Source organism: Lampris incognitus, chromosome 5, assembly GCF_029633865.1.
Source record: "Lampris incognitus isolate fLamInc1 chromosome 5, fLamInc1.hap2, whole genome shotgun sequence".
Lineage (NCBI taxonomy): Eukaryota > Metazoa > Chordata > Actinopteri > Lampriformes > Lampridae > Lampris > Lampris incognitus.
The window spans coordinates 64179048-64204716 of record NC_079215.1 but is presented as its reverse complement, the minus strand read 5'-3'; the positions used below and the strand labels follow the sequence as shown (position 1 = coordinate 64204716).

Genomic DNA, 25669 nt, shown 5'->3' with positions numbered 1-25669 from the left:
TCATTTATTGTATTTTAATAAGAGATCTCGCTCCCGTTTGCATTGTTAAAAGTTACTGAATACATATTCTGTTGTTACATATATCTGAAAGTTACTGAATACATATTCTGTGTTGTTACATATATCTGAAAGTTACTGCATAAGAATTCTGTTTTGTTAACTATATCTAAGTTAAAACTGAAAGCTCTTATTTTTGCCCCAAAGTGAATAAATGCTATAATGCAATTTAAAATGCAGTTTCTATTGTTTCTATCAAATTGCAACCCCCCCTCCCCCAAGATCAGGTGGAGGGGTCCTCAGGGTAGATCAAAAATACGCAGGGGGTCCAGGACCCCAAAAAGGTGGAGAACCACTGGATTAGTAGACACGCTGGCCGCTGGCTGGCGGGCCTGACCCTTTAGTCGAGCGGTTAGCGGTGTCCCCTGCGGTGCGGGCGACGCGGGTTCGCGTCCCGGCCGCAGCAGTTCCTGTGGCTGCGTTGGAGAGGGACCACTGCGTCCCGAAGTGACTGAAATGAAAATGTCCACAGCTGAGCGAAGCCTGGTACCACATTTCAACATTTAATCGTCTCAAGTGCCTTGTTAATATTTTACACAGCATGCAGCAGAAGCACAATCCAGAAAAACAACAAAAAAGCCCATTAGAGGCCTAAACACACCAGCCCTGCGTAGTAGCCATCCAAATATAATGATAATTCAAAGCAAATCAAATACTGTTTCGCCCTATAGATTTAATGTGGAAAAATACATTTGATTTGTAACAAAAAATACTTTTTCAACAAGATACTCCCGTGTCTGCTGAGAGCATTTGTTATGCACAGTGGTTTATGAAGAAGTGTGCAGGAATAAATAAACGGATGCATGTGTGCATTTACAGGAACGCTGTCTGGCCGGACAGACACGGCTTAAGACAAGATGTGGGTCTAATTTACAGTCAGATTAAGACCATGACATTCTCCGTGCTAGCCAACAATTCATAAATATATTAACCTTTCTTCTTCTTTAAGAAAACGTAAAGGCATTAACAGCGCCTTGCACTTCCGGGTCAGTTTCTCTCTCCTCGTAGAGAACACTGGACCGACGGGCAGCTTTCACTGTACTGCTGGATGTTATGACAAGTGGCGTAACCTCACGGGGACCACGACATGGCAGAAGACGTGGAAGGTTCAACCCAGGGTTGTAGTCGAGCCTCTAAACCTCGAGTCCGAGTCCCCAAAGAAGAGTCCCGAGTCAAGTGTCCATTACCTGAGTCCGAGTCATTAAGGTTGAGTCTGAGTCGAGTTCCAAGATACTCCGCTCTGGCAAGGTAAAAAAGCTGACATACAAATAATTATTATTGAAAATTAATGTAGCCATCAATATCTTATGCCAAATCATTAGTCCGACTCCCCAATGAAGAGTCCCGAGTCAAGTGTCCATTACCTGAGTCCGAGTCATTAAGGTTGAGTCTGAGTCGAGTTCCAAGATGCTCCGCTCTGGCAAAGTAAAAAAGCTGACATACAAATAATTATTACTGAAAATTAATGTAGCCATCAATATCTTATGCCAAATCATTAGTCCGAGTCCCCAATGAAGAGTCCTGAGTCAAGTGTCCATTACCTGAGTCCGAGTCATTATGGTTGAGTCTGAGTCGAGTTCCAAGGTGCTCCGCTCTGGCACGGTAAAAAAGCTGACATACAAATAATGATTATTGAAAATTAATGTAGCCATCAATATCTTATGCCAAATCATTAGGGCCTATTACAAAAAAAGAAAGTGGTAACACTTTAGTATGGGGAACATAAAAAAACTTAATTACTAGTGAATTAGTAATGATCAAGATGTCACTTTAGTGTGGGGAACATATTCTAAGTAACAGAAACTTCATTTACAGTAATTTAACACTATGAACACTTGTAGTTTTGTGTGTTGTTATGTAAGAACAGACCATATTCATTAAGTGTTAGTAAGGGAGAATAACTCTTCTTGTGGTACTACCACCTTATAAAGTCCATACTAAGCAAAGCATATCGAGATGGTACTACTAATAAGCAATACTTCTGAGGTTATAGAGGGAAAACTCATAGTTAATGGCTTACTGGTTGTATAATAAGGCCATGCAGAATAAGGCATTAATGAGTATGTAATAATTACCAATTAAGAGCCAATATGTTGCTAATTTGCATGCTAATAAGCACCTAATTAATGGTGACTACGTTCCCCACACTAAAGTGTTACCAAAAAAGGCTTTATCAATTAACAAGTCCGAGTCCTCATCTCTAACTTCCGAATCCGAATGCAGTCAATGCTCAAGTCCAAGTCATCAGTGCTCAAGTCCAAGTCGAGTCACGAGTCCTGAAAATCAGGGCTCGAGTCCGAGTCCTGCACTCGAGTACTACAACACTGGTTTAACCTCATGAGGCCCAGGACATGGCAGGTTCCCCACTTCGCCTCCACGGGGAGACCAGGAAACTGTCAACACGCTAACGTAACAACCAGCACACCTTCAACTAGAGATACACTGTCAAGATAGCATATAGTACGTTTGCCATACTATATCCTTTGTGTTAAATTCATTAGACATGATTTGATAATTACCCCCCCACCCCCAAAAAAAAAAATCATTGGAGAAATATGGGCTTTGGACCCAAACGCTGGTCTTTTTATCCAGTGATTTAAGGTCAGTACAAAGAACTTCAACGATACCACACAGATGCCAGCAGTCCACAGGAAAGAACGCCGGTCTCGGTCCGAAAGTCCAGGTTGCACCGGCCGATTCCTGTGAATACTGACTGGTCGGGTTGCACGCCATTTCAAACTGAATAAAGTAGAAACCATTAGATAAGTGAAGAGAACAAGTACTGTCTTTACTGTACTTGAAGTAATTCCTCCTTTAGTCTTCATCACACAAATCAAAAAGGCACAATATGTGCGTTTACCCCAACAACCAAGTAAAAATAACACCCACTGGAGTCGTATATGCCGATCAAAGTATCGATTCCAGCCCTGCAAAACATATTCAGCATGTATTTTAATATCAATATTATAATATATGACTTCATAATGAATCAGTTATTAGTTAAATATCAGATTTCGTGGTTTAGCTGCGGAGGCGTCCATCCCTGCGTGGGACCTGCTGCCGTGTTTGAATTCAGATCACAATACAACAATATATATATATATAATTTCAATTATATAATTTTGTGGGGCTGGTGATTTTTTTTAAATAGGAAAAAAAACAAAAACAGGGAAAAACAGGAAAAGCAACACTTTGCTGAGCATATCTGTGCCATTTCTGTGTGGGTGTGTTTTTACCCGAGTTTACTTCGGTAAATAAACCCACATACTAACCGACCGAGCGGACCGTCTTCAAGGCTCAGCGTTTTGTTGTTATTCCTCCAAGCCACCCGGCGTGCCGAGTTTCGCCACAAGAGGGCACCGTTACATAACCTCGCACGAACAGGAACGACCTTTGGATCCGTGGAAACATAAGATCCAAGTTTAAAATCTGGGTGTTTTTCAGTGAAAATCGGTAAAGACCGAAAACGCTGAGCCTCGACCATCTTGCACAAAGATTCAGTTGCACTTAAAAAAAAAAAAATTAGAAAAAAAAACTCAGAAAGTCAAAGCATGAAAAGCTAAAAATCCCCCCCCGTCTCTGAAAGCTGTGCGGTGTTTTGCCTAGCAGGACATACGATGACTACGGGCCCGGTGAGGTGAAGACAGTCCCTGTATTGGCCCATCTACAGGGTTTTAATAACCAGGAATACGACCCATGTTCTGATTTTGGCTCTTCCGTGGCCTTCATGTTAAATCATTTCAACATTTTAGAAATGAGGAAAAACAAAATGATGCAAACCACCACTTGGGGTCAGTGTCCCGACATGCCGTATGCTGTAAACGTGGTCACGGTCTTGCAGGGTGCCTCTTGTCCTTGGGGGACTTCCTCTTCATCTCCGATGGCCTTTCTGCTTCTTGTTTCTAGCGGGCGTCCTGATTGGCTGGCTGGTGGCGCCGTTGTCCAGCGGTACGGAGGCGGGGGCAGCCGGCGGGGAGGTGGGGGAAAGAATGTCTGGCTCCCTGTCGACATTGGACTTGAATGGCCCTGCTGGGGAAAACTTGAGGGGACTGGGGGGATGGATGGGAGAGGAGGTTATGTAGGGAGGATAAGAAGAAGAATTTGGGAACAGTGTATATGACATTGGTATATGGCTCAGTGTTATCCCAGGAGCTCAGGCACACCTCAGGAGGAGCTCATGCCTACCTCAGGAGGAGCTCATGCGCACCTCAGGAGGAGCTCATGCGTACCTCAGCAGGAGCTCATGCACACCTCAGGAGGAGCTCATGCCTACCTCAGGAGGAGCTCATGCCTACCTAAGGAGGAGCTCATGCCTACCTCAGGAGGAGCTCATGCGCACCTCAGCAGGAGCTCCTGCGCACTTCAGGAGGAGCTCATGCCTACCTTAGGAGGAGCTCATGCCTACCTCAGGAGGAGCTCATGCACACCTCAGCAGGAGCTCCTGCGCACTTCAGGAGGAGCTCATGCCTACCTTAGGAGGAGCTCATGCCTACCTCAGGAGCTCATGCCTACCTCAGGAGGAGCTCATGCCTACCTAAGGAGGAGCTCATGCCTACCTTAGGAGGAGCTCATGCCTACCTCAGGAGCTCATGCCTACCTCAGGAGGAGCTCATGCCTACCTAAGGAGGAGCTCATGCCTACCTTAGGAGGAGCTCATGCCTACCTCAGGAGCTCATGCCTACCTCAGGAGGAGCTCATGCCTACCTCAGGAGGAGCTCATGCGCACCTCAGCAGGAGCTCCTGCGCACTTCAGGAGGAGCTCATGCCTACCTTAGGAGGAGCTCATGCCTACCTCAGGAGCTCATGCCTACCTCAGGAGGAGCTCATGCCTACCTAAGGAGGAGCTCATGCGTACCTCAGGAGGAGCTCATGCCTACCTCAGCAGGAGCTCATGCCTACCTCAGCAGGAGCTCATGCCTACCTCAGCAGGAGCTCATGCACACCTCAGTTAGAAACTGTAAGGGCAGGAACTGTGAGAACCCCGCTCTCGAGGCTGCACAGCATCCCACCTCTTATTTTGAGTTCCTCATGCCAGCTCAAGAGCGCCCCCTGGTGAGACTTTAATGCAGAGACCATTTTTAACGTCTTCTGTGTCCCAGGGCACAGTCAGCTCGCCGTTGGCCGATGTAGCTCGTAGCCTCGCAGCCTCACTTCAATTCACACAAACTGACAAGGTGGCGGTATCAAGAGTTTACCTTTCTCCTGCTTTACAACGTGACCCGTCGGAACCGCTCAAGACAGCCACACTCCTCCAGTCCTCTAGAGTCTCACACAACCAAGGGGTGTTTCTCTTGCCTGTTACAACCCTGGGGACAAGTTCCGCCAGACTGCAATTTGAAAAGTGCTAATTCATGTGCTTAAAGAGTGTTTGTTTTGTTTGTTTGTGGCATGTTCCGCCTTTATTTGATAGCGACAGTGGCGAGAGGGACAGGAAAGGCAGGGCAGAGAGAGGAGATGACATGCAGCAAAGGGCCCGGGCCGGATTCGAACCCAGGCCGCTGCAGTAAGGACTCGGCCTTATGCGGTACACGCTCCACCGGGTGAGCCACCGGAGCGCCCTGCACCCACTTATTTCTGACAAAACTAACTGGTTTAAGGTCGTCTGGGTGGCGTGGCGGTCTGTTCTGTTGCCTACCAACACGGGGACCAGTTCGAATCCCCGTGTTACCTCCAGCTTGGTCGGGCGTCCCTACAGACACAATTGGCCGTGTCTGCAGGCGGGAAGCCGGATGTGGGTGTGTGTCCCGGCGATCCCTGTATTGGCAGGCAAAGGAATAGACCGCCACGCCACCCGGACGCCCGCCCGTAACCGTTTTTAGAATTATTTTAGAATCTTTCAGTGGGCCTTTAGTGTGTGTGTGTGTGTGTGTGTAAGTGTGTGTGTGTGTGTGTGTGTGTGTGTGTGTGTGTGTGTGAGAGATACCTGATGGGCGTACGTGGGCTGCTGTTGTGTCGGCGCACGTGTCGCGCTCGGGGTTCGAAAGAGAAGCCTTCCTTCAAACTCTCAAGAACAGATGGAGCCACGTAGGTAAAACCCTGGGGAGAAGCGAGGACTCACTGAGTCAGCTAGTCGGTGCCTCGGCTAAGCATGGATAAGATACACATCACCTCTTTACACCGGCAAATGGGAGGACAGAATGAAGTCACTGTTTTCTCACAGGTACATGCAGTAAGCTGAGCTGGGCTGGGTTGATCTCCCCCCCCCCCCCCGCTGCATCTGAGATTTCATGGTGGCACTACATGTAAATCTTCCTAATTTGCAGCATCTTGTTTTCATCACTGTCACATCCGATGGTCAGCGGTCTTGTTATAAAATGGGTGTAGCGTTTTTGGAAATGACCGCTCATCGCAGCCCGGGGGCCCCGGGGAACTGCCTCCCTGTTAAAAAGCAAAGAACGAGCGAGAGGGAAGTCTCACAGCAAACGCGTGTTCGGCACTGTGGCTGAGCGAGGTGTCGTCCGGACTGTCCACTGGTGTCTGCCTGGTGAACCTGGTGTCGAACTGACTGACGTCTTCGTCGGACTGCTACAGGGACAGACAGACAGAGAGGTAAAGGGGCGGGGGGGGGGTTGTTTGGGACAAGGAAGAAGTGGGCGAAGATGGAAGGGGAAAAGAAGGGGATAGAGAGGAGGGATACTGGGGTCAGCCATCCATTCACACACATCACGCCACACTTGAACATAACGCAAGCCTGTTCTCGGCACATACTGGATGTGAGACCCCAGTCAATCACAAATGCATTACCAGCTGTGGCTTGTAGGGCGGCTCCACTCTCTTGCTGAGCAAGTCGTCCCAGTTGATGTGCCTGAAAAACGGATGTTTCTCGAGAGCAAAAGAGGACGAATGTGAGTATCACAGTCTTGCACATCCAGTGTGCACATATTGCGTTGGTGTGTGTGTGTGTGTGTGTGTAGGTAGAAGTTAGCTACCTGGATATCAGCACAGTCTGCGTTGCCGGAGCCTAACCTCTGGGCTGGGCTTTTTTTTAACAGCTGAGAAATGGAGCGAGAGAGAGAGAGAGAGAGAGAGGGTTGAGTGTTTATGGGGATGAGGGTTGAGAGGGAGTCGGAGGGAAGGACAAAGAGAAAGTCAGCTCGAGTTGATTTAATTGATTTATCTCCAATGTTTAACATTGATCATATGTATGAGTTTAAATACTTGGGGTCAACTGTCCAAAGTGACGGGGAGTGCAGAAGAGAGGTGAAGAAGAGAGTGCAGGCAAGGTGGAGTGGGTGGAGAAGAGTGTCAGGAGTGATTTGTGACAGAAGGGTATCAGCAAGAGTTAAAGGGAAAGTTTACAAGATGGTAGTGAGACCAGCTATGTTATATGGTCTGGAGACAGTGGCACTGATGAAAAGACAGGAGGTGCAGCTGGAGGTGGCAGAGGTGAAGATGATAAGATTTTCATTGGGAGTGATGAAGAAGGACAGGATTAGGAACGAGTATATTAGAGGCACAGCTCAGGTTGGACGGTTTGGAGACAAAGCAAGAGAGGCCAGATGGAGATGGTTTGGACATGTGTGGAGGAGAGATGCTGGGTATACTGGGAGAAGGATGCTGAATATGGAGCTGCCAGGGAAGAGGAGAAGAGGAAGGCCAAAGAGGAGGTTTATTGATGTGGTGAGGGAGGACATGCAGGTGGCTGGTGTGACAGAGGAAGATAAAGAGGACAGGAAGAGATGGAAACGGATGATCTGCTGTGGCGCCCCCTAATGGGAGCAGCCAGAAGTAGTAGTAGTAGTAGTAGTAGTAGTAGTAGTTTAACACTAATCATATTGTAAAGGTGACTGAAGTGTGCTTTACTACCTCCTGAAAGCCCAAACTGAATACGTTGTCCTGTTTAATAATTACTACTACTACTACAACAGTGAAGAAGGAAAGAACAGGTATTCATCGACATTATTGATCCTAAAACTTGATCAAGATGTACCATTATGTATGTATGTATGTACTGATCGGGTCTGTGGCTGCCTATATTTATGTTTGAGTGTGTGCGACAGTACCTTCTTGATGAGGTCCCTGGCGTCGATGGTCAGATACGGGGGTAGGTTGAGTTTACACTTCAGGATCTTATCGATGGTCTTCTTCCTGTTCTCTGCTGTGAATGGAGGCTAGGAAGGACAGGGACAGGAGAGAGAAAGGAAAACGAGCCAGTCAACAGGTCTTAGTGGGCACCACATGAAACCTCCTCAGACCTCTGAGTTGATGTAATTTTGCTGCGTTTGGTTGGTATGGACGACGGGGATGCACCGATGTCGCCATTTCACTACCGATACCAATAACGAGTATGACTCTTTAAGTATCGGTCAACACCGAGTACTGAACTGATCCATTACAGCTAATGACCCCACTCTTCCGAGCCGTCCCGGTCTCTGCTCCACCCCCTCTGCTGATCCGGGGAGGGCTGCAGACTACCACATGCCTCCTCCCATACATGTGGGGTCGCCAGCCACTTCTGTTCACCTGACAGTGAGGAGTTTCACCAGGGGGACGTAGCATGTGGGAGGGTCACGCTATTCCCCCCAGTTCCCCCTCCCGCCGGACAGGCACCCCGACCGACCAGAGGAGGCGCTAGTGCAGCGACCAGGACACATACCCACATCCGGCTTCCCACCTGCAGACGGCCAATTGTGTCTGTAGGGACGCCCGACCAAGCCGGAGGTAACACAGGGATTTGAACCGGCTACCCCCGTGTTGGTAGGCAACAGAACAGACCGCTATGCTACCCGGATGCCCCTGAGCCATTACCTTTGCTGAACAGTGCAAATTTGGACCATTAGTTTGGGGTCAGTGGGCAAAATAAATGAGGTGGAATCAGGCTTCCATGCCAAGCCATTTTGCTTTTATTTATGACATGTTATCCGTGGCTTTTGGGAGTGGATTGTAGTCTTTTGGGAGTGGATTGTAGTCTTTTGGTAGTGGATTGTAGTCTTGGGTAAAATCTCTGATCCCAACACTCAGCTATCAACTAGGGGTGGGAATCACCAGAGGCCCCATGATACGACGTTATTACCATACTTAAGTCATGCTACAACAGTATTGCAATGTTAAGAGTTTGCAATATGCTGAGTATTGCAATACATATGGCGATGTATCGTGATTCACTACCTTTTTTCCCCAACTGCAAATTGTGTCCCAAAAGAAAAACTTGTCAAGATGTTTTATATAGGACCTCACCCGAAAAAACTCAGCACCACCATCTAGTGGACTGAAAAAGCAATGGATTTTTATTGTTCTAGTACTGTACCAGAAAGTTTCATTCGTATGTACAATAAAAGATCGATACTTAGTATCCGTGTATTGATACAATGTTGCCAAGCAAACTATTGTGATACTATGATGTATTAATTCCCCCCCCACCCCCACACACCTGGTATCAATGCGTTACATGTTGTCTTACCGATCCGGTCATCATGTCGTACATCAAAGCTCCCAGACTCCACCAGTCCACCGCTCGGTTGTGGCCTGACCTGGTCAGTATTTCTGGAGCCCTAAAAAGAAGAAGAAAAAGAAGAAGAGAGGGGGGATATAGAGACAGAGAGAGAAGACAAATTAGACAGAGACAGAGATGAGGAGAAGAACAAGAACCAGACAGAAAGACACACACAAACACACAAGATAAAACAACAATGGGGGAGGGGGGAGAGCGAAAGACAGGCATGAAGACACAGCGGGAAGGAGAAATTGAGACACATGGAGGTGAAAAGCAAAAAGGCTGTGAGTAAGTGCACAGGGACATAAGCGGCGGGGGGGGGGGGGGTGAAGCATCAAGGGCCGGGGGGGTGCAGCATCAGGGGCCGTTCACATTCAAACATGGCTGAAATCGCCGATACGACGACAGGTCGAGAAAACAGCGGCGACGACGGCGATCTGGAGTGTCTGATTACATGTCGACCAAAATAAACAACATGCTCCTTCTTATCGTTAGATGTTAAGCGCTTCATGGACCCGGCTTGTAACCCACTCCCTCGCATTCGGCGGGATGAGGATTCTCCATGAGGGGGAGCTGCTAGCACTCGAGCGGCTTTGCTTTGTGTGCTTCAGTAAAAGGGAGGAAACTGCCATGAACCCAAACCAGCAGGATCTCACACCGTGCAAGTACATGAAAGCCGCGTTTATAGGGCGTCCGGGTAGCATAGCGGTCTACTCTGCAGCCTACCAACACGGGGATCGCCCGTCCGAATCCCCACGTGTTACCTCCGGCTTGGTCGGGCGTCCCTACAGACACAATTGGCCGTGTCAGCGGGTGGGAAGCCAGGTGCGGGCATGTGTCCTGGTCGCTGCACTAGCGCCTCCTCTGGTGAAACTCCTCACTGTCAGGTGAAAAGAAGCGGCTGGAGACTCCACATGTATGGGAGGAGGCATGTGGTAGTCTGCAGCCCTCCCCGGATCGGCACAGGAGGTGGAGCAGCGACCGGGACAGCTCGGAAAGAGCGGGGTAATTGGCCAGATAAAATTGGGGTCTTTTCTTCTTTGTTGGTGGAGTGTTTTGCTTCCCCCCGCCTTCTCCCCGTTTCACCGGTCACCTGATGTCAAAAGTCGAAACATCAAGTTTTTCTTTCTTGCACACAGCTAACGGTGAGCCGTGCCACGGCGCTCGCTCTACGAGCGCCCCCAGCGCAAAAGAACGCATCACGCCACACTAAACCATCTACATCACGCCAATTTTTGACTCGGACTACGACTCGGTGTGAACGGCCCCTCACGGCGCACGGATGGAAGCGCAGGAATGGATGTTAACAACTCAGCAGGAAGACGCGGACCATCACATCAAGATTGTGTGAGATATTGTGCGTAACGTTTGGTGTTATACTAACATGTACTCTATGGTGCCGCAGAAGGTGTGTGTGACAGCTCCGTCATGAATTGATTCTTTACAGAGGCCAAAGTCAGTCAGCTTGATGTGACCTTGCAATAAAAAAAATAAGTAAAAAATAAAAATAATGAGTGGGACATATATACCTACACCCTCCATTTCAGCCATAACTTTATATCGGCTCAATCAATTTAAGCAAAAACCAGTACTGATAAAAACTGATGAGACCAAGTTTGCTCAAATCTGAAACTTGAAGCGTCACAGAACATTCTGTCACACTCTTCCTATAAAAGCTAAATTAAAAAATGAACAGAGACACCAAAATACTGTTACAGCAGCACAAGTAGGGTAAAAAAAAAAAACAACCAACCTTTCTTTAACATCTTTCCAATATCAATATTTTCTGCAGAAATACTGTACCGGGCATGTCTTAAGCACACACTGAAACAGATACACCGATGAGCCAAAACATTATGACCCCTCAGAGGTGAACCGAGCAACGCTGATCATCTCCAAAGTAGGACACATGTCTGGGTCTGGGTAGGTGATAAGCGAACAGTCAGTTGTCGTAGTCAACGTGTTGGCTGCAGGAGAGGTGGGCCGGAGGGAAGACCTGAGCGACTTTGACAAGGGCCAGATTGTTGAGGCCAGATGACTGGGTCAGAGCATCTCCGGAACGACAAGGTTTGTGGGGTGCTCCTGGTCAGCGGTGGTGAGTACTTACCAACAGGGGTCTGAGGAGGGACAAACCACAAACCAGCGAGAGGGTGTTGGTCGCTTAAGGGTCATCGATGCACGAGGGCAATGAAGGCTATCCCATCTGGTCCAAACCAATAGGTGGTCTACTGTGACACAAGTCACTAAATTGTTTAATGATGGTTACGGGAGGAATGTGTCCCAACACAGTGTACCACACCCTGCTGTGTATGGGGCTGTGTAGCCGCAGACCGGTCAGAGTGTGACCGGTCCACGATGACCCATCCACCGTCGAAAGCATCTACGAGTGTCAGAACTGGACCTTGGAGCAGGGGAAGAAGGTCACCTTCTTGCACCCTGCCACACTGCAGACATTGTGCAGGAGTGATTTGAGGAACATGATGAAGTGCTCAAGGTGTTGCCCTGCCTGGCCTCCAAATTCTCCAGATCTCAATCCGGTTGAGCATCTGTGGGATGATCACATGGCTGGCTGTGTGCGTGTGCGCCGTTTACCTTGGGAAGTGATAGTGGGAAGACGACAAGCCGGTGGAGGCAGTGTGATGCTCTGGGCAATGTTCTGCTGGGAAACCCCGGGTCCAGCCGATCATATGGATGTCAATTTGACACGTGACACCTTCCTAATCATCATTGCGGACCTGGTATACCCCTTCATGGTGATGGTATTCCCTGATGGCAGTGGCCTCTTTCAGCAGGATAATGCACCCTGCCACACATTGTGCAGGGACGGTTTGAGGAACACGATGAAGTGTTCAAGGTGTTGCCCTGGCCTTGAAATTCTCCAGATCTCAATCCGATTGAGCATCTGTGGGATGTGCTGGGCCGACAAGTCTGATCCACGGGGGCTCCACCTCGCAACTTACAGGAGTTGAAGGATCTTCTGCTTAATGTTTTGGTGCCAGACACCACAGGACACCTTCAGGGGTCTTGCAGAGTCCATGCCTTGGCGGGTCGGCGCGGTTTTGGCGGCACACGGAGAACCAACAGTATTTGAGGCTGGTGGTCATAATGTTTTGGCTCCTCAGTGTAGGCGTTTACCTTGGTGGTTGAGCATGATGTTTTCAGGTTTGAGATCTCGGTAGATGATGCCGTTGGAGTGAAGATGACCAAGGGCCAGCGTGATCTCCCCGAGATAGAAGCTACAGACACACAAGTTAACAGCCAAATTAATAACAAGCACAGCCAAGTGTCCTAAATGATCAAGTGAAAATAGCTCGGGTTGAAACATCGCATTTTATCACTAGGGCTGCAACTGACGATTATTTATTTTCATTAGCAATTCATCTAACAATCATTGCTTCAGTTGATCAACGAATCGTTTAGACTGTGAAGTAGCGACCACATGTGATTGGTTTCTAATTAGCGTACAATTTGGTATAATAGTGTCTAAGTACAGCTTATTTTGGGCCTAATACGGCATGATATGCGGTTTCTAATTACAGCATAATTTAGGTGAATGGTCTCTAATTAAGGTATAACTGTGTTCGTTTATTGTCTAATAAACAACACATTATTTCTAGTTTTTGTCTAATTTGATACAAAGTATGGCTTGTTATGTCTTGATAGTGTACTGTAAAAGAAAGTGTGACCGTGTTTACTACCGTACTGTATTGTGTTTAACTAGTCGATCAATATCATTAATTACTTACAGATCTTATAGATTTTTTTTTGTGGACTTTTCCCCCCTTTTTCCTCCCCAATTGTACCTGGCCAATTACCCCACTCTTCCGAGCCGTCCTGGTCGCTGCTCCACCCCCTCTGCCGATCCGGGGAGGGCTGCAGACTACCACATGCCTCCTCCCATACATGTGGAGTCGCCAGCCGCTTCTTTTCACCTGACAGTGATGAGTTTCACCAGGGGGACGTAGCGCGTGGGAGGATCACGCTATTCCCCCCCAGTTCCCCCTCCCCCCCGAACAGATGTCCCAACCGACCAGAGGAGGCGCTAGTGCAGCGACCAGGACACACACCCACACCGGGGATTCGATCCGGCGATCCCCGTGTTGGTAGGCAACGGAATAGACCGCCACGCCACCCGGACGCCCTAGATCAGTGTTTCTCAACCCAGTCCTCAAGGACCCCCTATCCTGCAGATTTTCATTGTAACCCTGCATAGGGAGCCCTGCTTGTACTTACTCGACCAATCATCTCGCAGCACTTAATTATGCAAGGTGTGCAACGTCTGACAAAATTCATTGCTGATTGGTTGAATAACTACAAACAGGTACCTATTCAGGGTGGCAAAGAAAATATGCAGGATAGGGGGTCCTTGAGGACTGGGTTGAGAAAACTGCTCTAGATCGTATAGATTTTATTCCATATTTAGCTCGCTGGAGTGCTCTTTTTTGTGTTATTTGTATGTTACTGTGTTTTGTGTACAACAAGCTGCTCCAAACAAACTGCCCCCAGCAGGATTGATACAGTTGATTGTATTGTACTGTATTGTATTGTATTGCATTGTGTTGTGCTGTATGGTATTTATTGTATTGTATTGTATTGTATTGTATTTATTGTATTGTATTGTGCTGTATTGTATTGTATTTATTGTATTGTATTGTATTGTATTGTATTGTATTGTGCTGTATTTATTGTATTGTATTGAAAACAGACAGAATCACATAATGGCGCTACAAATACAGATCTCACATGTAAACAGGGAAGTGTGCAGAATGTGGCGATTTGGTGCAGATCATTAGAGAATGTGTCAACATATTAGGAATCCAAATGAATGTGATGTATTTGACCTTCTGCCGCCCTCCTTCGCAAAACCCCTGTCATGCCTCTGTTACGTGCACGTCAGTAAACACACGTGTGCTCGCTGTGTCGGACAGAGAACAATTCCAGTCAACGAGCATCATTGTGGACAACGTAAGCAACCTTTTGTTACGACTGTAGCAGATCACCAAACATTCTGACAGCGAAAATGAGTAAAAGGCCAAAAACCCAAGAACTGAACTGAACTGAAATTTCGTAGGGCCGTACTAAAGCGTTTTATCTGCCATTGGTATGACACAGGCCGATATGGACCATTATGACAACGAAACCATCAGCACCAGAAAGAGGCAGGCTTACCAGGCAGTATCCTCCATAAAGATGCCTTCCTTCTCCAGCTGCATAAAAAGCTCCCCGCCTGTTGAGCAACACAGGAAGAGATGGGTTAGCGGCATTAAACTGCGATCCACAGGTTTGCATGTCGTCAATACCTCCTGGCAGTGAGAGGTCGGTCATTCATTCATCTTTAGCCACTTCTCCGGGGTCGGGTCGCAGTGGCAGCAAGCTAAGTAGGGCACTCCAGACGTCCCTCTCCCCAGCAAAGCTCTCCAGCTCCTCCTGGGGGATCCCGAGGCGTTCCCAGGCCAGATTGGACATGTAGTCCCTCCAGTGAGTCCTGAGTCTACCCTGGGATCTCCTCCCAGCTGGACGTGCCTAGTAAACCTCCAAAGGAAGGCGCCCAGGAGGCATCCTAATCAGATGCCCGAACCATCTCAACTGGCTCCTTTCGACGTGAAGGAGCAGCGGCTCTACTCCGAGCTCCCTCCGGATGTCCGAGCTCCTCAACCTACTTCTAAGGCTGAGCCCAGACACCCTATGGAGGAAACTCATTTCAGCCGCTTGTATCCGCGATCTCCCCGTTTCGGTCACCACCCAAAGCTCATTACCATAGGTGAGGGTTGTAACGAAGATTGACTGGTAAATTGAGAGCTTTGCTTTACGGCTCAGCTCCCTCTTCACCACAACGGTCCAGTACAACGTCCACATTACTGCTGATGCTGCACCAATCCACCTGTCAATCTCCCGCTCCATCCTCCCCTCACTCGTGAACAAGACCCCGAGATACAAAACTCCTTCACTTGAGGCAACAACGCATCCCCAACCCGGAGGGAACAATCCACTATGAGAGTCACCATGAGTGAGAGGTACTGGAAACATGAATTTGAACTTAAAAATAAGAATATTATTTAATGAATCCATGAAACTAGACTGTAAAACAGTGTGCAGTGATGTGATCATTACAGTTGCTGATGTGCATGCTGCTATTGCTGAATATTTTTCTGATTGTCCCCAGCGTCCCAAAAGTTTTTTCATACCACCTCCTTTCCACTCCTTCCTCACTGTGACTCCTCTCCTACCAGGAATTAACCTGGAGTAAGGGATGGAATGGAGGAAAAAGGGAGCGACAAAACACCGGAGATCATTCAATAAGGTTGTAGTACTGGGGTGTGTACACATTTTGAAGGTCTCGACATTGTCCTGGACTTCACGGCATAATGACTTGGACCTGACTCGGTCTGTGACAGTATTTGTGATCAAGTATAAAACTTGATGTTTTTTTGAGGGGGGGGGGGTAATTTCTCCCCAATTGTACCCGTCCAATTACCCCACTCTTCCCGAGCTGTCCCGGTTGCTGCTCCACCCCCTCTGCCGATCCGGGGAGGGCTGCAGACTACCACATGCCTCCTCCCATACATGTGGAGTCGCCAGCTGCTTCATTCACCTGACAGTGAGGCGTTTCACCAGGGAGACATAGTGCGTGGGAGGATCACGCTATTCCCCCCAGTTCCCCCTCACCCCCGAACAGAGGAGGTGCCCGACCAAGCCGGAGGTAACACGGGGATGCGATCCAGTGAGCCCCGTGTTGGTAGGCAAAGGAATAGACTGCTATGCTACCCAGACACGACTGTAGAGAAATTTCGATGATAGACCACTACAACTGTAGTCAGGGTGTTTAATTGGACTTGTTCTGTTCTGGTGTCAGTATTTACACAAGTTTTGGCCCCAATTGTCCTGAGTTGGACTTGACACCCTAAAATCCTGGACTTGATTCAGACACCCCAAAGCCTAGGCCTGGACTTGAGTGGTCTTGACTACAAGGCCACTCAAGTTTGGGATAGTTTAAGTGCCACCTCATAATCACAAATGGAAGAAGATTGTTGCCGAGGTGGCCAAATGGCTCCGTTGCTCATGCAAGCCAAAAATTCAGTTTTAAGCAGATTAAGGCGATAATTTGATCATTACATCTTAATCAAATTAAGGTCTAAATTGATGCAAGTATAATGTGATCAATAGAGCTAGATTTTTCCTCAAATTTGACCTACTGTGTTTTCTATTCACCCTATGGAGTTCTTTCAGAGAACTGGTTGTGCACATGCACCAATCAGCTTCCAGCATCTGACCCAGAACGATGGTCAAAGGACGACATGGCGAGCGGCGATAAATGACTACATTTCTGAAGCTTTATGTCGACTAAAATTAAGGAGTTTAACGTCCCAAAGATTTTGGACGGGCATAAATACAGTGACGGTGACATTTTCTGAAATCCCTTGAACACAAGGGTGGAAGCGGGGTCACAAGCAACTTAACTTCTGTTCCATAATTCGACTATCCAACAAGTCTTGTAAACTTGTGGGCGTCGGGGTAGCGCCCATGAAAAACTTCCAAGCTGCGCGTACGAACCACGACATTAACTGACGCATTTTACTTCAGTCAACAGTGATTGGTGAGGATACGTGGCACTTCTTGTCTCGTGGACCACTCAGAGAAAAGCTCTGCTTAGTTCGAAAAGGCAATATACTAACAGCAGTTTTTGGCCCACCAGAGAGTATGAGGCAGAACTTCCTGTTTGGTGGACCAACCAGAGAGAAGCATCAATGATCTTTAGCAAATGGTAGTAATCTAATGGACAAGGGAACGCTTCGAGATGCCACTTTAGTTCAACTATTTAACCTAGTCCTAGTCAGATGACTGACTGCATGTAAAAATACAGTCACATATTTACCACTCAGACACTCCAGGATGAGGTAGAGTTTTCCACCGGTCTGGAAGGCGTAAAGCAGGTCGACAATGAACGGATGCCTCACTGTCTCCAGAATTTCCCGTTCTGCACGGGTGTGGGCCGTGTCCTTGGCATTACGCACTATCTTAGCCTGAGGACAGAGTGATGGAGAGAGAGAGAGAGAGAGAGAGAGAAAGAAAGAGTGGGAGTAGTATGGAGAGGGAGGGGTGAGAATGAGAGGTGAGAAGGTGTTTATAAAAGCGGTGTTGGTTAAAAAAAGACAAAGATGAGTCGGAATCACGAGAGTGATGATGGAGGGAGTGAGTGAAGGTAAGAAGAGGGAGAAGAGAAGATGGAAATGAGGAAAAACAAAAGGGGAGTTGACGGGCGGAGGGATTATTTGTGTCTCGTTGTCGTGCTTTTGTCACAAAGTCTTGAAAATGTAAATTGCAGCCTGTTAAAATACCTTCTTCAGGACTTTCATAGCAAATATCTTCCCCGTCTGGGCACCTTGAACCTTCCTAACCTGGAAAACCTGCGCAAAGAAATTGAAAGTCAAAAGTCAAAGTAGGTTGAATCAGTTCATCTGGACACGTTTATTGACAGATACGTTTCATCACTCGACTAAGTGACCTCTTCAGTCTGAACTGACTGCAGGTATCCCACCCTTATATACAATACAGGGCAATACAGCTGCCTCACGACCCAAACCAACGACCAGTTTCATGTGCAAATATGGGTGTGACCACTAACTAGGGTTTCGATGACCACGGCCATCATGGCCACCATCACACTGCCCTCATACATACCCTGCACCACTCTTACATACTTCTCTGCCACTCCCGACCTCCTCATACATACCACACCTCCTCTCTCGGCACCCTGTCGTGTGCTTTCTTTAAATCCACAAAGACACCATGTGACTCCTTCTGGCCTTCTCTTTACTTCTCCATCAACATTCTCAACGCAAACATCACATCTGTGGCGCTCTTTCCTGTCATGAAACCATACTGCTGCTGCTGATCACCACCTCTCCTCCTCTTAACCTTCTATCCATGCCATCCATTCTCCGAACCGCTTATCCTGCTCTCAGGGCCGCGGGGCCTCGTAACCCAGCTTCCATTACTCTTTCCCATATCTTCTGTAGCTGCTACAGCTCTGCACATCACTCTTATTCTTGATGATTGTCAAATTATGAACTGATAAAACAGAATTAGAACTGATGACTTTTTAAATATTATTTAGAATATCTGGGGCCCTATCTGAGGGCCTAGAGGGCCCTGACAGTTCCCTTCTGTGAGTAGTCCATCTGTAGCAAAAACAGCAGTATAATCCGTAAATGCTTATTTGTAATCCACTTTTGAGGAGATATATTTGCATCCAAGTTAGCGGCAAAATGCCAGTAGACGTCACAGACATCTCGCCTCTAGCTTCTCTCACGTCTTGTCACGTCCAATCGCGTGCTGCTGTCCACGGCGTACGAATGCTGGACAGATGTCGTCACATACCATGGTGCCCCAACTAGAAAGCAAAATGTATGCTAATGCATTAAGCGACCCACACATACCTTCCCATAGCCTCCTTTACCCAGCACAGTGAGCAGCTCAAAGCATTCCGGTCCGACTCGCTCACTGTCTCTGTTGACACTCGCACTGGTCAACTCCACCTCCTCCGTCTCAACACTGAAATGGGGGGGTTATTTGGGAGAAAAAATGAGGAGAAGAGCCATTTCTTTGGTATTTTGCACTTCTTCAACTGAATTACTCACCGAATTCAACAATAACATGAGAAGGAATGGCAGTACAACATCCAGCAGGACCACGTGACGCTATATATGAGGTACGGACTGATTCCCCGATGGGCCTACTGGGCTCAGGCCCAGGGGCCCAAGGGGTCACGGAGGCCCCTGAGCCAGAACCTCTGCGTGAAGACGGTTATGAAAGCGATGGTTTGGTTTCTGGAGTTTTATGTGTCCTGCTAACAAACTCGTGGATAACTTAGTTTGTCCGTGGTTTGAAGGTCCGTTGAACGGTGAGTTTAGCCGAGCTTTGCTCAACTGCCGGACATCTGCCAGGACCATTAGCATTTTTTTTGGACCCCCCCCTTTTCTCGCTAAGTGTACCCGGCCAATTACCCTATTTTCCGAGCCCTCCCGGTCGCTGCTCCACCCCCTCTGCTGATCCAGGGAGGGCTGCAGACTACCGAGTCCCCTCCGATGGAGTCGCCAGCCGTTTCTTTTCACCCGACAGAGAGGAGTTTCCCCAGGGGGATGTAGCGCCTGGGAGGTTCACACTATTCCCCCCAGTCCCCCCTCCCCCCCAAACAGGCACCCCCGACCGACCAGAGGCGGCACTAGTGCAGCGACCAGGACACAGACCCCCGTCTGGCTTCCCACCCACAGACACGGAGGTAAGGTCTGTAGGGACGCCCGGCCAAGGCGGAGGTAACGCAAGGACTCGAACAGGCGATCTCCGTGTTGGTACTCTGAAGCGATTTTTAATGCGTTTTACTTACTTATTAGCCTAGCGTTAGCAATTCTTCTTAACCGACGTTTTCACATGTTTATCCATCCACCCATCCATCCAGTATCCAAACCGCTTATCCTGCTCTCAGGGTCACGGGGATGCTGGAGCCCATCCCAGCAGTTATTTGGCGGCAGGCGGGGAGACACCCTGGACAGGCCGCCAGTCCATCACTGGGCCCCCCCCACACATTCACACCCAGGGACAGTTCAGTACGGCCGAGTCACCTGTCCTACATGTCTTTGGACGGTGGGAGGAAACCGGAGCCCCCGGAGGAAACCCACACAGACACGGGGAGAACATGCAAACTCCACACAGAGGACGACCCCCAAAGGTTGGACTCCCCCGGGGCTCGAACCCAGGACCTTCTTGCTGTGAGGCGACCGTGCTAACCACAGCGCCGCCCCACGTATATGTAAAATCCTAAAAACTTAAATCACGGCTTTGAACTATTTTTCTGTAATATTCATGTCCGTCATCCTAGAAACAAGAGTGAACAGAAAATGTAAGGCTTTAAAAAGCAATTGAACTTACGTCTCCGTTTCCGTCAAGGTGAAGTCACAGACATCGTCCTGCGGTTGAGTTGGGGACAAAGGAGAAAGAGAACATTAATTTTCTCAAACTACAAAAAAAATAAAATAAATGCTGTCCATGTTTTTTAATGGTCTTATTGGGTGGACGGACATATTCGGGATGTACCAAGGTTGTGAGAGCAGGGGGACAGCTTGGCAGACACATCCCAGCGGCGGGTAAATATCTTGCATCCAAACTTCGAGACATGAATTGAGACGGAGGCAATGGAGGCAAGACTTATACTTCCTACCACTCACCGTCACCGGAAACCCGAACACCAGAATTCTTGTTTCAGCAGCAGGACGGGTTTCTCGTATTTCTGTATGGGATTCAGGCCGCGTTCACACGGCAGGTCCTGATACCCGGTTCTGACCCCCCCCCCATATCTAATTTTCTTGACCAACCTGTTCACGTCACGACCCGTACCTGATCCCTGTGCTTCCACCATGACTCTTTGGTTTGCAGAGTTTGGTCTCCGGTGAGAAGCAAACAACGGCACGTGAACGCCACGTCAATTCAAAACACCACAAGGCAGCGAGAGAGTATCGTTTTGAGTGGTGTGCGATTCAGAAAGCCCCGAAAAACCCCGGCTGTGTGGTGACAGGAGAATCACAGAGGCAGATATCAGACTCCGATTCAACGTATTTTGGCGTGTGAAGGAGGGCAAAATTAGATCTGAAAATATCCAATTCCATGTGCTTTTCCCCTGGTTATTCCATCCATGAGCCAAGCCGCTTATCCCGACCGCTGGTTTCAGCCACAGTGGAGCACCACCCTCCGCTCCCCCTGCCCTCCTCGCCCGCTCGCTGACTGAACACCCCCCACGCTTATCCTCAGCCGGCCACGCTCACGCCCTCGTCCGCCTGTCCTGCCCAGCTCTGCCAGCCGCCATCGCCCCTCTAACTTCTGCCTTGCCTGCCGTCCTCGTCCCCCTTTATTCCAGTTTACTTGAGTCCACTGTCTGTGTCTGTGTTTGGGTCCGCCTCTACTGATCCTAACCGGTACTGACCAGTAATGGAATCTGCCTGGAGTGGTTGGGGTATACCTAAAGGTGAGTGGTTAAAAATAATGACATCGGGGTGTCTGGGTGGTGTGGCGGTCTATTCCGTTGCCTACCAACACGGGGATGCCGGTTCGAATCCCCGTGTTGCCTCCGGTTTGGTCGGGCGTCCCTACAGACACAATTAGCCGCGGGTGGGAAGCCGGATGAGGGTATGTGTCCTGGTCGCTGCACTAGCGCCTCCTCTGGTCGGTTGGGGCGTCTGTTCGGGGGGAACTGGGGGGAGTAGCGTGGTCCTCCCACTTGCGATGTCCTCCTGGTGAAACCCCTCACTGTCAGGTGAAAAGAAGCAGCTGGCGACTCCACATGTATGGGCTCCACCCCCTCCCTGGATCGGCAGAGGGGGTGGAGCAGCGACCGGGACGGCTGGGAAGAGTGGGGTAACTGGCTGGATACAATTGGGGAGCAAAAGTGGGGACAACCCCCCCCCCCAAAAAAGACATTTTCCCCCCTCCTGATCTTGCTTACACTGGTTTTAATGCTGTAGTTATAAACTGGTTTTGTAAAGGTCCTAGTGGGAAACAAACCTCTGGGTCGCTGATGTCCTCGGTCTCCAGGTCTATGTCGAACACCCCCGCCATCCTGAAACACAGACAAACGCCTCAGTGAGAGAGAGACACTGTATGGCTGCCATGTTGGCAGTACGTCTGTCAACAGGCTGTATGTTTATAATCAACAGATTGTAAAACCGGGCAACTTTACACTCGCTGGTGTGTCAGCTGTCAATAGAGTATCAGTGGTTAGTGCAGGTTGTGATGTCACGCCAAACCCCGAATCTAGGCCGGGACACTGAAGTCCTTCCAACCACCGACTTCTTACAAAAGACAATTTCATTCAGATGAAATGACAAGAGTCACCCAACCAATTCTCCCCCCCTTTTTTTTCTTCTACCTATTGTACCCGGCCAACTACCCCACTCTTCTGAGCTGTCCCGGTCGCTGCTCCACCCCCTCTGCTGATCCGGGGAGGGCTGCAGACTACCACATGCCTCCTCCCATACATGTGGAGTCACCAGCCGCTTCTTTTCACCTGACAGTGAGGAGTTTCACCAGGGGGGGGCGTAGCGCGTGGGAGGAACACGCCATTCCCCCTCCCCCCTGAACAGGCACCCCGACCAACCAGAGGAGGCGCTAGTGCAGCGACCAGGACACATACCAACATTCGGCTTCCCACCCGCAGACACGGCCAATTGTGTCTGTAGGGACGCCCGACCAAGCCGGAGGTAACACGGGGATTCGAACCGGTGATCCCTGCGCTGGTAGGCAACGGAATAGACCGCCACGCCACCCGGACGCCCCCTAACCAATTCTTTTATACAGAACAGAACACACTGGGCAGATCTACTGTAACTACATTGATAAGCTAATCTTACACCTCTGTGGTTAAAAATGTTGTAAAGAAGCAGCTGGGGCCTGTTTCGCCCGGAGCGTAGGTCAACGGGTTAGAGCTCAACGTTGGGCATACGCCTGCGTTTTCAGTCCAAGGTGCTTTCTGTTAGATACAACATTAAGGAAACTGACGCGGGTCACATGGCCTGCCCAGGGCCAGCGCATGTCCTAGCTACTGTTTTAACCCACTTTGTCATAAGGAAAACCAATTAAGCTCTCTAACTGCTGACTGTCTGTGGGGAAAAAAACCCTGCAATCACATTTTCCCCCAGTAAATATGTTGGTGGATTACCCCATATAGATAGCTATGCTTCCAATGCTAATTTAATTCTAACAAAGAACAGCTAACAACGCAACCATTATAGCCATTTGATAATATCTCATCTCATCATCAGCTGCTTCTCCGGGGTCGGGTCGTGGTGGCAGCAAGCTAAGTAGGGCCCTCCAGAGGTCCCCTCTCCCCAGCAACGCCCTCCAGCTCCTCCTGGGGGATCCCAAGGCGTTCCCAGGCCAGATTGGACATGTAGTCCCTCCAGCGAGTTCTGGGTCTAGCCCGGGGTCTCCTCCCAGTTGGCCGTGCCCGGAAAACCTCCAAGGGAAGGCGCCCAGGAGGCATCCTAATCAGATGCCCGAACCACCTCAACTGGCTCCTTTCGATGTGAAGGAGCAGCGGCTCTACTCCGAGCTCCTTCCGGATGTCCGAGCTCCTCACCCTATCTCTAAGGCTGAGCCCAGACACCCTACGGAGGAAACTCACTTCAGCCGCTTGTATCCGTGATCTCCCCCTTTCGCTCACTACCCAAAGCTCATGACCATAGGTGAGGGTTGGAAAGAAGACTGACTGGTAAATTGAGAGCTTTGCCTTCCGGCTCAGCTCCCTCTTCACCACAACGGTCCGGTACAACGTCCGCATTACTGCTGATGCTGCACCAAACAGCCTGTCAATCTCCCGCTCCATCCTACCCTCACTCGTGAACAAGACCCCGAGATACCTGAACTCCTTCACTTGAGGCAACAACGCATCCCCAATATTATAATAACATAATACCACACTATTATAACAGATAATAGCACAGTATTAGTAAAGTACATTTATGATGGCCTGGCGGCCTGTCCAGGGTGTCTCCCCGCCTGCCGCCCAGTGACCGCTGGGATAGGCTCCAGCATCCCCGCCACCCTGAGAGCAGGATAAGCGGTTTGGATAATGGATGGATGGATGGATGGATGCATTAGTATTAATATTTTAGAGCAAAAGTATAATACTATTTGTGTAAAATAATAATGTATTAGTATAATCTTATCATCCATTAGTATATCCCGATTACCTGCTTCAAACTGGCTACCACGTAAGAAGTTTGTTTTAGAGAACTAAAGTGATTCTATTCCGTTTTGTATTGGAAAAGAACCAACATTTGCTACGAAGTGCACATCCCAACACAAGGGGAGGAGACTGTGCGGACCCCTCAGCTTGTCCTGGAGCTTTGTTGCGGTATCGATGCGGATTCCCTGCGGGTGCCACAGCGCTGAGCTCCCGGACACCTCATGGCCCGGAACACGGGGACCTTTTTATAATCTATTTGTGACACTGGGCTGTACAAATAAACCTGGCCTGACTACTGCTCTAACGTTTTAGCCATATGGAGTCTGTACTCAGAGAGCAGGATCACCTACGGTCGGGACAGTGTGTTAAAACGTGAGCAGCTCTGCCCTGGACCGACAGGGATGTGGACTGGTGTTACCAGTGGCGCCCCCAAGGGGTGGCCACCCTGATGCTATCCCTGGCCCCCCCAGCCACGAGTCGCATATGCAGAATATGCTTCTGATTATGCATAATATGCTTCTATCTGATATTTCACATTAGGTGCTGTTCATTTAAATCAATAATGTATATTTTTCTTAACTCTCATATTGACAGTTGTCCGCTAGCCTATACAGTACACTACAACAGCAGCATAGAATTCCCCAAATTCAGTCACGGCTTTTGGTGTGCCCCCCCCCCCCCATGAAACATTTCTGGGGGCGCCACTGGGTGTTACGGTAAATATAGTGTTGCGAATTCGGGGGGGGGGCAACGCATCCACAGGAACTGCCGCGGCCGGGAAGCGAACCCGTATCGCCCGCACCGCAGGGGGCATCGCTAACCGCTCGACCAAGGGTCTTCTTGCCCATGCGCGTTACACCGCGGACGCTGCGCATTTCATACGCGCGGCTCACACATGACGTCAGCGCAAGACGACCAGCCAACGCGCCAACGTACATTCTGACGTAACCCCCGCTAGTCACGTGGTGACCCAAACAACAACTGGCGAGGAGGGAGAGCCGCTAATGTCGAGAGACTTCGCCGTGGGAAGAGGGGGGGGGGGGACGCGTCCGGCCGCCTTCGGAACCCGGATCCGGTCTACCGAGAACCGCGTTCATTCAGATCTGTCGACGTTGCCGAGCCCCCCGGACACACAACACGCCGTGCAAGCGAACGACCGCGATGCTAATGTGACGGCTAACCCAAAGCATCCGCTTGTTCGTTTAGCCACCTCACCCAGATCCTGGTCTACCCAGATCCTGGTCTACACAGGGTCCGACGTCACTCGCAGCACAGAGCTCGCCTCTCACCCGCGGCCGCCGCAGTCACTCCGCACGCATCTCAACCCGCTGACCTGCGCGAGCGGGTCCGGATCCGCTCGTGCCTTCCCCTTCGCTGTGTTTTCTTCTTCGCGTGATTTCCCGGCAGCGTTGGTGCGCTAACGGGCGCTTTGCTGCCTCGCACAG

The 25669-nt window shown here is 49.3% G+C and overlaps 1 protein-coding gene across 3 annotated transcripts; it reads right to left on the bottom strand.

Moving 5' to 3' along the window:
- Positions 1–539: 539 nt before the first annotated feature.
- Positions 540–25669, bottom strand: LOC130112398 (ribosomal protein S6 kinase beta-2-like). Of its 3 annotated transcripts, none has more exons than XM_056279735.1 (17): positions 25440–25669; positions 22043–22097; positions 20417–20454; positions 18928–19042; positions 17827–17895; positions 17364–17511; positions 14660–14717; positions 12626–12726; positions 10875–10965; positions 9458–9548; positions 8061–8168; positions 6987–7049; positions 6802–6879; positions 6475–6582; positions 5981–6093; positions 5253–5363; positions 540–4106 (listed from the first exon to the last, which is right to left on the bottom strand). In XM_056279735.1, the coding sequence occupies exons 2-17, from the start codon at positions 22094–22096 to the stop codon at positions 3929–3931; spliced, it is 1524 nt and encodes a 507-aa protein (XP_056135710.1). In that variant the 5' UTR covers position 22097; positions 25440–25669; the 3' UTR covers positions 540–3928. The 3 variants fall into 3 exon arrangements, with proteins under 3 accessions (XP_056135710.1, XP_056135711.1, XP_056135712.1); XM_056279736.1 differs by having other exon boundaries at positions 25514–25669; XM_056279737.1 differs by lacking the exon at positions 5253–5363.

What these genes read in the sequence shown, in the direction of transcription:
- LOC130112398 (XM_056279735.1), bottom strand. Translation starts at nt 22,096, where the DNA reads ATGGCGGGGGTGTTCGACATAGACCTGGAGACCGAGGACATCAGCGAC. An exon ending in AGGACATCAGCGACCCAGAG is followed by an intron (nt 20,455 to 22,042) that starts GTTTGTTTCCCA and finishes ACTCAACCGCAG; the next exon opens with GACGATGTCTGTGACTTCAC. An exon ending in CATCATGCTCAACCACCAAG is followed by an intron (nt 10,966 to 12,625) that starts GTAAACGCCTAC and finishes TTTTATTGCAAG; the next exon opens with GTCACATCAAGCTGACTGAC.